The following is an 18,070-nucleotide window of genomic DNA, read 5'->3' as shown; positions in this document are numbered from 1 at the left end:
ACGAATGGTTGTTCATGTACTAACTTTATGGACTATCCACTTATTTAATGGATTTATAACAATAAATATATTTTTTCAAAAAAAAAAATATCTAAAGTTGGAGGAATGTTTTGGAAAATTCCTTAATTTTTTAAGGGAAGTCATTTTCTTTAATTTTGAGGAAAATGATTTGATTTGAAAAAAAAAATTCAAAACTTTTAGCACAACCAGAAAATATTTTCCTTTATACCAAACACACTCGAAGTGTCAAGTCGTAGAAAGGTATACCAAGAGGTGGATTTATGTTTGTCCCTAACACATGTAGAGAAAGTGGAAGAGTTTTATAAAATTAATAATCTATTTCTTATTGTAGTCATCATTAAAAAAATTAATATAGATATTTTTTATTTTAAATAATTACAAGTTAAATACATATTAATCACAAATACATATTTATTATAGCACGAAATAATTTTTTATTATATATGTGCGCATATATGAACATTTTTCCTTCATTCTTTTCATTAAATAATTTATTCATAAATAAAAGTTTTAAAAATACTAAAAAGATGATTAATTTATTTTGTGATTGATTTCTAATATGATAGACCATATCATATACTTTTAGGAGCAATATTATCTTATTGTAATAAGAAATTATCATATGTAATATTATAACTTTCAACAATAATAATAAAAAATAGAATATTAATTAGAACTAGACAAACAAATAGATCCATATAAAAGAGTGGAACGGTTTAATAATATTAACTAGTGATACTATTCGCGCTTTGCGCGATTATATAAAATATTTATAAGATAATAATATGAAATATGTAATATTTAGGTTAGTATCGAATATATAGATAATATTAATATTTCTCCTCGTCTGCATATCATAGACTTTTCTAAAACATATAAAATATGCTTATTTATTTTGTCTCTCTCTCTCTCTCTATATATATATATTAGAACAAAATATTCACCGTGGTGAAGTAAATGGAATAAGAGACAATATGTTGAAATAACAATATATTGTATTAGGTTGAAAATATTTGATATGTTTTAATTTTCTATATCTTTTGTAGGAGTACTAATATTCTGTTCAAACTCTGATATCATCAAAACAAAATTGATTTTTTTAAATTTTATTATTGCATTTACTTATTATAATTTTTTAAACATTAATTAAATATTTATAAGACTTCCGAAATATAAAACATATAAAAGTTATGAATAATATTTAATATCAAACGTTACAAGTAAGATGAAGAGACATGAATTATAAATAATTTAAATGTAAAATTTTATTAGACAATAGATGTATTACTAATTATGTATTGATTTTATTTGTAAAATAAATAAATAAAAATAAGGGGTGAAAATTCAAAAAATGAACAAAGAAAATATAATAATTGGTGACTACATAAAAATTATAAATACATTTCAAAGCAAAAAAACGGTGACAGATTGTTACATACACAAAAATGACATCATGAAAATAATATTTTAATTTTCAATTACTTTTTATAATTATAATAAAAATGAAATTAATCATCATAAAATTTGTTGTTGTTGTTAAAATAAAATAATTATATTAATTTTTTCATAGCAAAAAAAAAGTAGAATACTAAAGGATCAAATGATTAGCATTGACAAAATAATATATTTAGCTAAATTATTTATATAAATCAAAATTTAAAAAACTCTAGCAAAAGTAACTAAGTTGCTAATACAATTCAAAGTGAAAAAATAATCTCTAATTATACTTCATTTTTTTTTATTCTACCATCTTCCTTTGCAAAGAGATTCGTCATCATATTTTGATCCATATGTCAAACTCATCATTATATGCAACCAACTGAATTAAAAAAATCATATACCAATTAAAAATAATTATGTCAAAAGAAAGAACGAAACATAAACTATATTTTATATATTTGTATATTATCTTTTCAATAGTACTAACAATACTAAATAATAATTATTTCTTGAAATCTAACAAATATTATAATCAAATTATATTGAATGTGAAAAACTAACTATTAGAAAGAGCAATTGCATACGGATAACACATTGTTAAGAATTACAGCGATTTTTTTAATCATACTTACTTGATAAATTATAATACAAAAATAAAAAAAAATATATTAAGAAAGTATGTCTAATTAAGTACATAAAAATAAAAAGAAAGACTTTCATAATGAAATATATCTTACCTTCATATACTTTTTTTTGTTTCATGTTAGTTAATTCAAAAAAGTATGATGAAGAAGAGAAATTATAACTTGTATGTGAATCTTCATGAAAATAAATAAGGATAATGCACAAGTACCCCCTCAACCTATGCCCGATATCTCAGAGACACACTTATACTATACTAAGGTCCTATTACTCTCCTGAACTTATTTTATTAATAATTTTCTAGCCCTTTCCGGCCTACGTGGCACTATCTTGTGGTCCAACTTTGGTTGACTTTTTTTAAAGCTAGTGCCACGTAGGCCGAAAAGGGGTAGAAAATTACTTATAAAATAAGTTCAAGGGGGTAATAGGACCTTAGTATAGTATAAGTGTGTCTCTGGGATTTCGGGCATAGGTTGAGGGGTACTTGTGCATTTTTTCAAATAAATATGAATTTATAAAGACAAAATAAAGGAAATGAAAAAATAAGGACTTGAGAATGATATACTTATTAACTTCATGTACTTTTTTTTTGTTACATGTTAGTTTCATTCACAAACCAAATACTAATTTATATAGACAAAAATAGAGAAAATAAAAAATAAAAATTGCAATGAAATATTTCTTACCTTCATGTACTTCTTTTTTGTTACAAACCAAACCTATATAATGAAAAGAAAAAGGATAATTGTGAATGTGAATCTTCATAAAACTAATATGAATTTATAGGCAAAAGGGAAAAGGGTCTGATATACCCCTCAACTTTGTCATTTAGAGCTGATATACCCCTTGTTATGAAAGTGGCTCATATATACCCCTACTTGTAAACAAATGGCTCACATATACCCTTTTCCTCTAACGGAAATGAAAAAAAATAATTTTAATCTAAATTTTTATTATTTTTTTCTAAAAAATATAACCCCATATGAGTAAATTTAATCCTCGTAAAACATATTTTTTTTGACTTTTTTTTTTGTTTCAATTACTAATTTATAATTATTATTTTGATAATCAAATCTGTTTATGTTTTACTAATATTCTTGTAAAACTTATTGTAGATGACCAAATTTTTTCTTATAATACGAAATTAAATTACAATAAACAAAAAAAATTGTTTAAATTTTTTTCTTTAAACTAAGGAATGAAAAAAAAAATAAGAATAAGAAACTCAAATAATTATAATAAAAGAAGTCAAAAAATAATTTATGTATGAAAAAAATTAAAATATACCTTGAACTTTGATTGAAGAATCATATATACCCCTAAATAATTTTTTAAAAAAAATTACAAGTAATAAATATAAATTTAAATCTAATTTTTTAACTTCCGTTAAATGAAGGGTATATGTGAGCCATTTTGAAACGGCAGGGGTATATGTGAGCCGTTTGTATAACGATAAAAGCATATATGAGCCACTTTTATAACGAGGGGTATATCAGCTCCAAATGACAAAGTTGAGGGGTATATCAGACCCTTTTCCCTAGGCAAAATAAAGGAATACCATAAGACATCATAAACTTATAAATAATTTGGAGGTTATGAACATTAAAATTATGAGAGTTATGAATATTATTAAAAATAAATATTAAAAAGGGGCAAGTCATGATTAGTAACTCCTAGTGAATAAATTAAAAAAAAATACTTAAAATGTAAAAAAAAATTATTATGATTTCATGATTAGAAGTTAAATAAACAAATAGAAAAAAATATAGAGAGTTTTTTTATAAATGTTTCTATATTAATAAAATATTAAGTAATATATTTTTATAATAAAATAATTAATTTGAATTTAAAAAATTCAAAAATAAATAAATTATATTTCTCCTTTTATTATAAGTGAGATGAATAAATAAAAAAGTTGAAGAGTTTTTGTTATAAATGATCCTCCATTAATAAATTATTTATTTGTAATAAATTTTAATAATCCTTTTTATGATATAATAATTAATTTATTTTGTAAAAAAAATAAAAAAAAAAGAGAAAAAAACCAAATGCAAAGAGAGGTCATAGAAAGGTGCCACATCACCTTGTCTATNTAAATAATTATAAGTTAAATATATATTAATCATAAATGCACTTTTATTATAGTGTAACTACAAAATAACTTTTTATTATATGTGTATAAATAAATGAGAACTTTTTTCTCATTCTTTTCATTAAATAATTTTTTTATTAATTAAAAGTTTTAAAAATACTAATAAGATGGTTTACTTATATACTTTTAGGGGCAATAATATATAATAGCTATGAGAAATGTATCATAGGTAATATTATACCTTTTAGCAATGAAAAAAAATTAGAATATTATGATAATAACTATTTAAAAGATAACTCCTTCTTTGATGTAAAAAATAAGATAGATATTTTTACTTTGAATAATTACAATTTAAATATATATAATCCGACATGCACATTTATTATCTATAAAATAACTTTGAGAATTTTATCTTCATTCTTTTCATCAAATAATTTATTTATTACTTAAAAGTTTTAAAATACTAAAAAAACGATTTACTTATTGATGTCTAATATGATTGACCATATAACATATTTTAGGGGTAACAATATCTAATAGCTATGGCCTATGAGAAATGTACCAAAAGGTGATATTTTACCTTTCAACAATGACAAAGAAAATTAGAATATTAATTAGAAATTGACAAACAAATACATACAAAAATAAAAATAAAAATGCGATACTTATTATCTTCATTCATTCGCATAATAACAATGTTAGTAGATATCTAATCAAAATAAAATAAAATAAAATAATATTAATTGAAATCAAAACAATACATTACTGAATCTTCAAAATATTTGAAAATTATTCAAATATTTATACTAATATGACCATCTTTTTTGATGAATCTTCCAAGATAATTAAGTTCCCTTCTTCATTTTGATGAAGTTGTACCAAACTAATGTGAACATCTATTTGATGAATTTTTGAAGAATATATGTATGATTTCTATCAAAGTGAAGACCATATCATGACATTAATAAGTACATGAAAGATGGGGGAAAAAAAGAATAAAAAATTGAAAATGGACATTGAACATCTCTAAAAATGATTGTTATTTATAGATTGGGTAACCATAACAATAGTTAGAAAGAAGTTGAAGATATGTATGACATAACTATAATAGTAGATATGATTAAAATTTTAAATTAATAAACAATTATATATTGAGAAAATGAAGAAAAAAATAAAAAAAGAAAGAAAAAATATAAATGGAAATGTAGGTCATAGAGAGGTGTCATATCATCTTCTCTCTCTCCCTCTCTCTCTCTCTCTCTCTCTCTCTCTCTCTCTCTCTCTATATATATATATATATATATATATATATATATATATATTAGGAGTTATTTTATCATTTTAAATTTTATTTGATGAAAAATTTAGTTGAGTAATTTTATTAATACAAATTCTTAAGTTGAGTGATTTTATTGATACCAAACAAACTTTAATAACTTTACCAAATAAATTCGTAAAGTTGAATGACATTTTGAAATATTAACTCAAATCTTATTGATAGATAATAAGTTTAAAGTAGTTTAATTCAAAATTCTCAAATATTAGACAAAATTATATGTCATTTAACTAAAAAAATATACTTAGAAAATTTTAAAAACAAGATTTATGACTAGATAAAGAGCTAATTATTTTTAAAAGTAGTATTTGTAACACACATAATTGCAATTTTCTAGTAGTTATAGAATAATGAACTCCATCAATAATAGTAAGCTACTTTAAATAATGATTTTTTATTAACTTGATCCTAGTATATTTATTTTTTAGAAAAACATAAAAAGAACTATAGAAGCATTTAAGTGTAGATTCATTGTAAAATAGTGTTTAATGATTATATGTTGTGATGAGCGAATGAAAATGATAAAGATGCTTTCAGGCCAAAAACAACCAGAAATGATTCATACGATTAATTGAAATGCACAATAAAATAGTTCAGACTAAGGTAAAATAGCTACAAGTATGCCCTTAGATAACCCTCACAATGCATCCGTTAAAAAACTAAACTTTCGACCTAGTAAAAGCATAGTCCAATTGGAATTAGAATTTTGTTTCATACATACATATATATATATATATATATAAATGTCTTTTGATGATATTTTTGGGGTTACAAATCATTAGTAGATCGGTTATAACTACTTAGTCTTAGAGATTAGAATTTATTGTTCTTAATTTCTAAGATTTTCTTTATAATTTTGGTACATTATTGTGAAACGAATAAGATTCTTTTTTACAGGAGCTGCAATATGCATTAATCAAAGGTTTTTATTACTCTCTTCTATATTCATTTTCTCTAATAGTATAATTTATTGTGTTACTCTCACCGTTCACTTTGAATTGTCACTTATTCCTAAAAGAAATTTTGATTCTTACTTGTCCCTTTTTAACATATAAAAAAAGATAATTTATTTTTCGTTTTGTACCCTTAGTATTAAGTGCTTATTCTCTAAATCATTTTTTAAGATCTAATACTAAATATAATTTAATAGGGTTGGTGTGATAAAATATATATATCAAATTGTTTTCTTAATGAATGTGTCAAGTCAAACAGTGACGAGTAAAAATAAACGGAGAGAGTAGTATCTATCGATAGTTGTGTGCAGCTAAACTTATAACTAAACCTACAAACATGGGCTGTGGTGTACTAGTGTGAGTGTTTCACCCTTAACCATCGGTCTCGTGTTCGAGCCTAGAGTATGGAGAAAATTTGGTTAGGACTTAGGAGCACTACCCCTGAATGGGCCCTGCAGTGCGCGATCTGAATTTAGTCAAAGCTCCAATGTGAACTCCGAACATCGGGTGAGAAATAAAAATTATAAAACTTAAAGTAGGGATGATGCATGATAACAGATTCTTTACAACAAAAATCTTTTCACGAAGGAATGATCATTGCGTATTAAGTTCCTTTCACAATTAAAGTTTTCTTTAATGGTTGACAATATTAAAGAACTTGTATTTTGATTTGCTTGATAAAAAAAGTTAAAGATTTAGAAAAATGATCATTAGTAGTGATTAGATGCTACCAACCACCATTTAACTTGGGCTCAAGTGAGGATAATTCACTTTGAGATTTTGATGAATGTACAAATTAATTTGACAATCAAATCTCGAAAAAGGATTTAGAGTAATATTCTCTTAATTGAGTCGAGAGGTTTTATGACACATAAATCCGTCAGTTTTGCATAATGAATGTACCTGAATTAATTGATAATAAAATATTATTGACTTTCAATATCTAAAAACGATACAACCTAATTAATCTGTCTTATTTATAAAATCCAAGTAATAAAAAATTGTTAATAATTTGTCATAAAATCCCTCAATTTTTCAATAATAGATATTGATTTGAATCTCAACATCAAATTATAAAAAAATTGTAACACACTCTTTGTGAAATTCGACCTCAACTCATTGACTACTTTAACCCCATTAAAAAAAGATGCAGATTGGGTAGGTGACGAGAGATTGAATTTGAATGTTGGTGCACATAAAAAAATTTCTAATAAGTTCATCTCCTTTTAAGCATTTGACTAATTCCCACTAGTGACATCTTGGTAATATTTCCTATTTGCATTTATACTAATCCTGCATTATCTACTTTTATTTGTCAAATTTCATTATCCAGTGTTGTATGATTCAAACATATATAAAATTTGATTATATTGATTTGGTCATGTGAAGAATTATTGCCTTGCTGAAGTGGCATATGATCGACTGATTGAGATATGTTACTAATTAATCACCCTAATTTATACCTATAATTTTATAACAATTATTTTTGTATGACCCTTCATGAGACAGAACTCTCATTGCATCAATTTAAAAATAACCATCTCTAACTTGTCACTTCATTAGAACTGAGTAGATTCTTTCAATTTGTTTTAATTTTCGATATTCGATATTCATATTGAAATTCGATTATTTTGAATTCATGATGCGTAAAGCGTTGTTTAAGGAAAAACATTTTTTACTAAAAAAATTTCTATATACAGATCTCGAACTTGAAACCTCTGATTTAGAGAGGAGTAATTTTGTAAATATTGGTCGGTTGTAATAGAAAATTTACTTATGCACTCCATCTTTAGTAATAAATAATATAGTTGGATCTACATTATTTTTCAATACTCTCTTTAATTCAAAAAATTGGTCCCCTATATTTTCAATGGAGCTCTTTAATATAAACCATTTTTTCTATTGGGATATTTTTGTCAACTAGCCACCGATGTAAAGGACTTTTGGCTATCCTTTGATTTCATTTTCTAGCATATGATAGAAAACTTTGAAATCCATTGTGATCCTTCTCTTGTATCGGACGGTTTCATTTAATTTTAAATTTTATTAGTTTAATATATTAGTTATTGATTTTTAGATATATTAAATTGTTATATAACCATTACAAAATTAGCTTATTAGCCATGCAAATAAGTTTATGGATTGCATCTTTTCTCAAAACTCAAAAGTAAACACTTTATATTGTAGAATAAGTTAAGGATTTTACATACAAAATAATATATATATATATATATATATATATATATATAAATTTATTATCGGTTAAACTATTAAGAAAAAAAATAATAAACCGCTGAGAAACCACAACCCAATTAAAAAAAAAGCAAAACCGTTATAAAAACAGCTAAATCAATGACCCACTAAAAGTAAAATAACTATTTTTTAGTTCAAATTATTAATTTCACTTCGATTTTGATCCACCTTAATCCTTCTCCTCCTCATCGATCAAATAAGATTATAAGAAACCTCAATATTTAATTACTACATGCATAAAGACTTATAGTTAGGTAAAATATGTGACTTAAATATATAGAAGAAAACAATTGAGCTTTCTCATGATTCATGTACCACGATATTTGTAGCCGTTGCCTTGTTTAATGTCTCGAGAACTTTTTTTTTTTTTTCTTCCCCTTTGCTTTTTCATTTGCAATTTTGACTACAAGTGAACTTTGTAATATAAATTCGTATGAACTTAATAATTATTCCCTCAAATTCAATATAAATCATTTGTCAAGTCTTTTCTTAAAAGATAAAAATATTATTTTTGATTTAAAAGTAGTTGAAAACTCCATTAAAAAGAAAGACAATTCTTGAAAAAAATATTTAATATATACTTTAAAATTTTAAATAAATCATTCATTTTGCACCCCACGTATGTATCTATAGTCAACAATTCATTTTATTGTATTAAACTAGATTGTAAACAATTCATTTAGTACTATTGAACTAGGGAGAGTACTTCATTTGCTAATAATAATGGTGTTTAGACTACTTTGTTGCATCTTAATTATTCGACTTAGGTATGTGTTATTTTTCAATAAATACTCTATTAAGTAATTTTATCTACCAATATCATCTTTTTTTTTTAAAAAAAAACTTAGGAATAAGGAATAGGAAAATGGGGAGAAAAAGCTTCCTCAATAAAATAAAAATTCAAACAATCACTCAATTGAATTTTTAAAATTTCTGACTTCAATAAAAGCTGAAATTAATTGCTCTATGTAGAACAATTAACCACCGGTGAATATCATCTGCGAAAACATAATTTTAAATCAGAATTCTTTTAGTATGTTTTTAAAAAAGTGTAAAGTTACGTATTTTCCAGGTAGAGTCGCTATTTACCAAACCAAATGTGAATGCTTAGAATTTTTTTTACTTAAAAGTGAATATCTATGATAGATATTAAAAATCTAAATTCCTGCTCCACCGTCCGACTGATACTTCTCTTGTTTCTATACATTTAAATTGTTTTAAAAATAAAGTAGCAGTCAATGGGGCCTTGTGTTTTAAAACGAAAATTTCAACGGTCAACATATAGGAAGTTTCTGTGACAGAGCAATCTCATGTTCAACAATCAATACAAATTGAACTTTAACAATCTCTTCTAAACCAATATAGCTAGTTTTTGTTGATTAATGTTTAAACCAGAGATAAATTTTGCAGTTCCCCTACTTCCTATTGTTGGGGATGGCTTCTGTTTCCCTTATCTTGTTAACTTAACTGTGAAGAGGAAAATCTTGGGACTCTCACAACTAAATATCCATGTTTTGGATGATACTGGAATCTCTCTTCTTCAAGGGGATGGAAAACTTTGGCATCTTAGGAAGAAGAAAAGAATCATTGCTCATCCTGATGGTTTACCTCTCCTTACTCTCCGCGAAAAGGTATTAAACATATTCTCTCTTTTTAATTAAATTTCACAAAAGGGCTATAACACCTTATTATGTGAAGATCATTCACTTTGTTTATTATTAACATTATTTTCCGAGGAAGAGTGTCCAATTGGACAACTTGACTATAACATAGCTATTCCACCCTGCTTGAGCTCATCTATGCTTCACCAGCACAAGTATCCAACAACTCTGCTCACCAATTAAGAATTTGTTGCTGCTTCTGCGTCTCAGCATTCTATATTACTAGATTCATTTTTTTCATCACAGACTTTATCGACGGTTAGGCCACACCTTGAGTGCTGAGCACGGAGTTTTATTCTTAGTAGCATCAAAGTAACTCAAAGAATGCATATTATGAACTTAAGAGTGATGTGGTTTGTTAAATATTTGAGTGCAGACACTTTCATGGCGTAATACGTGGAAAGTTTATCGTGCTGAGAGTTCAGACATAAATGATCTGCTCTACACAGTCAAAAGATCAAGCACATTCCAAATGAAAATGCAACTTGATGTGTTCTTGGCTAGCAATATCAATGGAGAGTTATGTGATTTCCATGTAAAGGGATCTTTCACCAATCAATCTTTCAAAGTTTACAAAGGGGACACTTTGATTGCTGAGGTAATTTAACTTCAAATCCCTGTTTGATTGTCTTTCAAAGTGTATATAAATAAATAAATAAATAACTATATCAATTATGTAGGTGAAAGAGAGATTCAAACTTGGAAGTTTCTTCAAAGGAAGAGAGAACTTTGAAGTGAGAGTTTATCCTGGTGTGGATTATGCGTTTATTGTCTCAATATTGATAGTATATAATGAAATATACGGGGAATCATAGATACACTATGTAGATTGGCAGGTTTCTTTGCCTCTTTTCTCTTTAATGTATGTACAAGTGTGTAAAAACTCACATCATATACTTATAAAGGGAGTAATTTAGCCTTTTATGATGTTAATAAATATATGGATAGGTTTTCCTTGTTGGGGTTCTACTTAAACAAGATGAGTGCATCCAGTTGTGAGTTCTTCTTTCTTCCTTATCACAAGTTATTGATCATCTTCAAGCTCTGGTATACTAAAAGAGATTAAGAATTAAGATATCCAGGACAAGAAAGGAGTGGTCTCGATAAATGAGTGCATCCAGTTGTGGGTTTCTTACACTTTGATTATCGTTGTATCTTGTTATGACTACTACGATTTAGAATGATTTGTGCAAGTTGTCTTTAGTATTTGTTATTGCTGTCTTCATTTTCGTTATTTCTTTTTCTATACTACTTTGTGTTGTTTTATCTTGACCTTAGAGTCTATAGAAAACAACTTCTTTACCTTACAGGTAAGGTCTGCATACATTTTACCTCCCCCACGCCCTACTTTGTGGGATTAACACTGAATATGAGTTCTCACTCTCGTTGCTTGAAGAAGCTAGTATTGTAAATTTTCTGGTCCAATTGATTTAGGAATATGACTAAATTTTGTATTCACAACGATATTATTGGAACTAGAAAATATTGCAGAACAAAACACAAATAGAAATTGAAACTCCAAAAGGTCTAAGTGAGATGCATGGCATAAATTTATGAACTTTCTCCAGTAATCATATTGTAGATGTTGGCAGCGATAGTTATAACACTCGTCACAACAGCTAAAACAATCATGACTACCGCGATGATCTTGTCTTTTCTTGAAGATAAACCATGGACATCTCTGCCAAATAAGAAACAAAACGTTGATCGGTATAAAAACAGAAGAAAGAAAACCATTCACATTAATTAGTTAAAAAGTTGAGGGGATGAAAGAAAGACAGAGACCTTAGAGCAATTGCACCTGGAAATATGAAGGCGAGACAAACATTTGAAGTTGATCCCATGAACTGGTAAATGTACCATACTGATGGTATAGCAATGGCGACTATATATGAGATGGCTAACAATATCAGTGTAAGAAACATGAATCTTTTGGTGTCAGTTGCTAGTAATTCCTTCTTAGGGAATATAAGTTCGTCAATGTTGGCTCTCAGGGAGAAATTTAAGAGAGGAAATACCAGCATTAGGTGAAGTGCATAGCTCAAACGAACAATGTCATTTAGAATGGGACTGATTGTTATAGCACCAGAGGACGACGTATCAAAATTTACAAGTATATCTGCATTGATTGAGTCTCCAAATAGAAGGTACCCGAATATTCCAATTGAGGAATAGATGACTGAACAAACTACTAGTGAAATTTTAACAGCACTAGTCATAGCTCCAGGTATCCCCAGCTCAATTTCAATCGGATGGACTGCATTCGAGTTTTTAATGTCAGTAAAGTTAACATCAAGATGACATAAAGATCAAGTATTTAACGGATGTAGCTTTTACCATTGAAATGAAATGCAAAAGCTGTTACGATGACTGGGATGGCGGTGAAGAGATTAAAGAAGGAAGAAGTAGTATTCAACTCCGGCAGCATTCTTGGCTTTACTATTTGCCCTTTTACGATTGCAATGATTGCCATTACAGAACATATACCAACAAATACAACTGCTAGGATAATTGCTATTGCTGAACTGAGCCATAATGATTCTGCAATCACAATCCATATAAACACAAACAATTAGCGACCATTTTAACTTGTGAAGAAAGGTCAAGAACAGAGGACAGAATGAACTGACCTACACGACGGTATAGGACTAGAGGAAGCACAACAAGCAAGACAGTGAGAAGGATCGATAGATAACGAGAATTCCACCAATGAATCCCAAACCATTCTTGAAGGACACCAAGGTGTTCCCCTTTTCCAGAAAAGACGTCTCCTGATCATAGAAATTAGGATTGTCGTCATACATAAGATATCCAAGTCCTGATACCATGTAAAGATGGATTCTGGGACTATCTGAGGGCTAAAAGCTAACTAATAAGGTGAGGATTGTCCAAGTCCATATAACGAGACTAACTGTTCAATCATGTAAGAGGCATTAAAGAATGAAAGTTACCAATAATAATTAGGTACATGATCAAGCAACCAAGAGTAGTGATCATTACACAAATTTGTACTGCCAAAGAACCAATCTTTCCAAAGTTCTCTTTCATCAATCCAGCGTACGTAGTCGACTGGCCAGCATATGTTGCCCTCAACATGAAATTTACCGTTATGTCTACTAACAAAGCTACCAGAACAATCAAGACGAATGCGGGAACAACACCTAGGACCTTTAAAGTAGCTGGGATTGACATAATTCCTGCACCAATAATAGTAGTGGACACATTGAACACTGCCCTCCATATCACCCACCGGTTCTCCCTCGTTCGAGAGTTGTGATTCAAAAGCAGTGGAGCCTCCACCTCGGCGCTGGCTCGATCCATCCCCTGAGATTGAATCGCAAAAACTGCTACAATTTGACAAATAATATGGCCGGAGATGAGGGCATGCCGAAAAAGTGACAGTTGAGAGAGATATTTAAATGTTATATGGAAACAAACAAGGACAAATGGCCTCACTTAATACAGCTAACTTATACTAGTATTCGGTTGAATTGAATTTCATGGCACCAATAATCAACAAACACCATGAGTCATATGATGTGACTTCGATCATATTTGGATGGATTTATTTTAAATATTTTTAAGTTGAACATTTTGATATTATTTCGATAAAATTAAAAAGTATATTTTAATTTAAAATAATAAAACTAAGTTAAAAGTCATAAATAACAAGCAATTGAAACAGACTCTTATTCTATCCATTTGATTCATGATATGATAAGAACTTAATTTTATATGCTTATGTGGTTCTCTTTTTAGCCTTTGAACATGTGTTTGGTATCAAAAGATTTCTCTAGAACTAGGTCTTGTTGAATAATAAAGAGCATGATTTATGTAAAAAAAATCATTGTCATTCGGACAGGGCGCCAGCCATACACATTTTCTTCCAGAATAATCCAATACTAGCTAGGTGTTCTGTTTTTGATTTGACAGATTAGAAGATTTTAGACTTCATGTGTAAAAAAAAAATTGTGTACGTATTACTTTGCAAAAAAAAAAAGAAATCCGAGTCATCAATTTACGGCTAATACGTTAGATTTTCCGTACCTATCAGCTAGCTTAAATTTTATTTTAGCCATTTGGCACATTTACTTTAAAAAACTAATTACTTAAGTGGATTTCTATTAAAAATTATTTACTTTAAATATATTTTTTAATTATTATTATTTATAGCAATATATAGTAATACTATATATTTCATTTAATTTGTCTTTCTCCCTCGCCTCATTTTTCCTTTTCTCTCTCGCCTTTTTTACTTTTATCTCTCTTTCTCGCTCTTTCTCCATTTTGCTCTTTCTCTTCTGTTTTTCTTTCTTTTCACTGTTGCTTTTTTTCTCTTCTTTTTTTTTTTGTTTGTCTTACTCTGTTTTTTCATTTTCTTTCTATTTTCTTTCATAGAGTAGTTAATGAATGAATAGACTTAATAAATTATAAAATGAATTAAATTTACATTAAAAATGAATTCCACAAATATTAAAGTTGAATTAGAATAAAATGAAATATGAATGCACAATGTAGCAAACAAAAGAACATTCTATGATCTCTAAACTGAATGAATTTGTATCAACAATGAATTTCACAAGTAATTCAATCATAACAAATCAATCAATAAGTTGCAAAATAAATTAAAATTGTATTAATATTAAAATAAGTAAATAAATTAAATTTGCTTTAAAATTGTATTACACGATATTAAAGTTGAATTAGAAGAGAAAATAACGAATGAATGAAAAAATAACTAACAAAAGAAAAGACAATCTATAAACCGAATTAAACTTGTATTATTCATGAAATAATCATGTATTATATGTATTTTATAAACTATTTTGGGTTTGTATCACTAAGAACGTAAGTGATGTTTGTAATATGTATTAAAAATGTATTGTGCATATATTATAAGTGTGTTACCTAAATTATTTTTGTTAACACATTAAAAGGGTAGTGAAATTTGCAATATGTATTATAAATGTAGGATGTATTTGGTCATGATTTTAATACAATTTTAATATAATTATAAACATATCTAACACGACTTTAATACAAACCCCATATAGTTCCACAAACTTCATCATTTTCAAGCTTCAACGTAGCATTTCTCCTAAAATCAATTCTAAACTTAGCCAAACCTTTTTAAAATTGAGATATAAACTCCAAAAGATAATTTCAATTATTTGTAGGAACAACCTATCCAAACTAATCGCAAACGAAATAGCAAACAAGTAAACTAATCATAACAAATGAAGAAACATAATAAACTGCTGAATGAATTAAATTTGAATTAAAAATGTATTACACACATATTAAAGTTGAATAAGAAGCGAATTAAATATGAATGCAAAATGTAGCAAACTAAAGAGTATTATCTGATTTTTAAACTAAATAAAACTTATATCAATAATGAAATAATTAATTAATTTTATCGTAGCAAATCAACCAATAAACTCCAAAATGAATTAACTTGTATTAAAAGTGAATTACACAGATATCAAATTTGAATTAGAAGAGAGAACAAACATGAATAGAAAATTTAACTAATGAAAGACTAGCCAATGATCTACAGAGTGAATTAAACTTATATCAATAATGAGTTAAGCAAGTTATCCAATAGTAACAAATAATAAACTACAAAATGAATTAAATTTACATTAAAAATGTATATACAATATTAAAGTTGAATTAGAAGAGAAAATCTATGTATATATATAAATGAGGATCATAGAGGAGGTGATGTGGCACCTCTCTATGACCTCCATTCATTTTTTTTCTTCTTTTACTTGATTATTTCTCTTCTTTTTTCAATTATTTTTTTCTTATAAACTTATACCTCTTAAATTATATAAATTCTATTCTTAAATTAGTATTAATAATATTCATAACCCTCAAACCTTTCATATTCATAACCTCTTAAACCTTTCATATTCATAACTTCTAATGATTTAATGTGAAAGGTTACATTAACACTATAAAATCACAGTAAAATTGTGTGTTATTTTGTAGTCATCTTTGGTAGAGAATGAGTAGAAGAAATGTTACAATATTTGTAAGCTTTGAGGTGCATTATTTTTTAAAATATTATTTCATATATTACTTTTAATTAGCAAGTAAGGCTAATATGTCATCATATTTTTATTTCTTCTAGATAAATTATTTTGTTTTGTTATCTTTGAGATTTATTTTATGACTAATAATGTATTTGTTATTATTTTTCTTGACTCTTGTATATAGGATGAAATGATAACATCAAGCGATGAAGATTAGTGGATTTTGAGTTATGTATATTGATTATTTATCAAAAATGCTTATGTAGGAGAATTTATGATTAAATGTAATTTTCCCTTATTCTTTATGAGATATAATATTTTATTTTGTTAACTTTGAGATTCATTTTAGGACTAATAATTTATTTGTTATTATTTTTCTTGACTCTTGTATATAGGATGAAATGAAAACATTGGAGATTAATGGATTTTGAGCTATATAATGATTATTCTTTATTTTTTTAGGTCCTTAAGAAGTAATGTTTCTATTATATTATTTCCTTTTGAATTATTTACGTTTTGTCAAAAATGATTATATGTGTTCAAATGTAATTTTCTCCTTATTCTTTATCTTTTTCTTCTTTTGGTAGATAATTTCTTAACTTATTTAATCAGATTTGCCGATTATAGAAGATATATCTATAATGAAAATGGTTAGACATTCTTGCATAATTTGAGTTTACAAGGAAAAATAATTTGATATGTCTAATATAATTACAATTCTTTCTTTATTGAATCATACATTTAATATTATTTGTTTATGTTCATGAAGATAGAAATTCTGAGTTTTATTTTAAAAAACATCTAATTTATTCTCCTTAAACCTCTATATGATTCATAGATAATTTAACTATATATAATGATAACACTCTTTAAAAATAATTATTTGTTTAGGTAAATTCATCTCTCACCTTTTTATTGATAATATTAGTTTATTGTGTTTGTGACTTATATTATGTTAAAACATAGAAGTGGAAATCGATATGCTACTTAAAGAAATATGTGCATATACTTTCATAATCCGGTGAAACAATTTTTATTAACAAAAATGATAGAACATAAGAATGTAAAGTTAATTTATTACTGTCACGACCCAAAACAAGCCGCGAGTGGCACCCACACTTATCCTCCTATGTGAGCGAACCAACAAATCTAAACCCCAACGTTTACCAGTATATAAATTTTGAATAACAAAATATAATGCGGAAGACCAAAACTCATTAATATAATCAATAAATAACTTCTAAAGTATAATACCTATAATCCCCAAAATCTGGAAGTCATCACATCAAGAACATCTATCCTCAAATTACTAAGTCTAAGAGTATTTAAGAACTAAAATAAGTAAAACGATAGTCCATGTCCGAACTTCAAGGACATCAAGACGTGAATGAGAGAATCCAGTCCGAGCTAGGAACAATAGCTCACCCTGAAATCTGACGAGCTGAAGACTGGCTAGAGTTCCGGACGAGTCGAAGTCACTGGTGCACTTGCTGCACTCCACAAAACAACAAGAAGAGAAATAAAAGTAGGGGTCAGTACAAGTACTGAGTAGGTATCATCGGCCAACTCAAAATAGAAAGCAATATATATGGACTAATAATGTAAAACCGACCACAATACTCAACAGGTGA

General features: G+C 27.1%; 2 protein-coding genes across 2 annotated transcripts; one reads left to right on the top strand and one right to left on the bottom strand.

The window, feature by feature from the left end:
- Positions 1-9,995: 9,995 nt before the first annotated feature.
- Positions 9,996-11,611, top strand: LOC107021344 (protein LURP-one-related 14-like). Its single transcript, XM_015221986.2, has 3 exons — positions 9,996-10,368; positions 10,775-10,996; positions 11,079-11,611. The coding sequence occupies exons 1-3, from the start codon at positions 10,120-10,122 to the stop codon at positions 11,211-11,213; spliced, it is 606 nt and encodes a 201-aa protein (XP_015077472.1). The 5' UTR covers positions 9,996-10,119; the 3' UTR covers positions 11,214-11,611.
- A 190-nt stretch (positions 11,612-11,801) lies between these two features.
- On the bottom strand, positions 11,802-13,861 carry LOC107021342 (amino acid transporter AVT6C-like). The gene is made up of 5 exons (XM_015221985.2): positions 13,350-13,861; positions 13,029-13,169; positions 12,736-12,939; positions 12,184-12,655; positions 11,802-12,079 (listed from the first exon to the last, which is right to left on the bottom strand). The coding sequence occupies exons 1-5, from the start codon at positions 13,717-13,719 to the stop codon at positions 11,950-11,952; spliced, it is 1,317 nt and encodes a 438-aa protein (XP_015077471.1). The 5' UTR covers positions 13,720-13,861; the 3' UTR covers positions 11,802-11,949.
- Between the last annotated feature and the right edge of the window lie 4,209 nt (positions 13,862-18,070).

Source organism: Solanum pennellii, chromosome 6 (genome assembly GCF_001406875.1).
Source record: "Solanum pennellii chromosome 6, SPENNV200".
Taxonomy (NCBI): Eukaryota; Viridiplantae; Streptophyta; class Magnoliopsida; order Solanales; family Solanaceae; genus Solanum; species Solanum pennellii.
Note: the sequence above shows the minus strand (reverse complement) of the source record. Positions and strands in the feature narration are given on the sequence as shown.

What these genes read in the sequence shown, in the direction of transcription:
- LOC107021344 (XM_015221986.2), top strand. Translation starts at nt 10,120, where the DNA reads ATGTTTAAACCAGAGATAAATTTTGCAGTTCCCCTACTTCCTATTGTT. An exon ending in TCCTTACTCTCCGCGAAAAG is followed by an intron (nt 10,369 to 10,774) that starts GTATTAAACATA and finishes ATTTGAGTGCAG; the next exon opens with ACACTTTCATGGCGTAATAC. An exon ending in GGGACACTTTGATTGCTGAG is followed by an intron (nt 10,997 to 11,078) that starts GTAATTTAACTT and finishes TCAATTATGTAG; the next exon opens with GTGAAAGAGAGATTCAAACT.
- LOC107021342 (XM_015221985.2), bottom strand. Translation starts at nt 13,719, where the DNA reads ATGGATCGAGCCAGCGCCGAGGTGGAGGCTCCACTGCTTTTGAATCAC. An exon ending in CATGTACCTAATTATTATTG is followed by an intron (nt 13,170 to 13,349) that starts GTAACTTTCATT and finishes TTCTATGATCAG; the next exon opens with GAGACGTCTTTTCTGGAAAA. An exon ending in TTTTGCATTTCATTTCAATG is followed by an intron (nt 12,656 to 12,735) that starts GTAAAAGCTACA and finishes ACTCGAATGCAG; the next exon opens with TCCATCCGATTGAAATTGAG.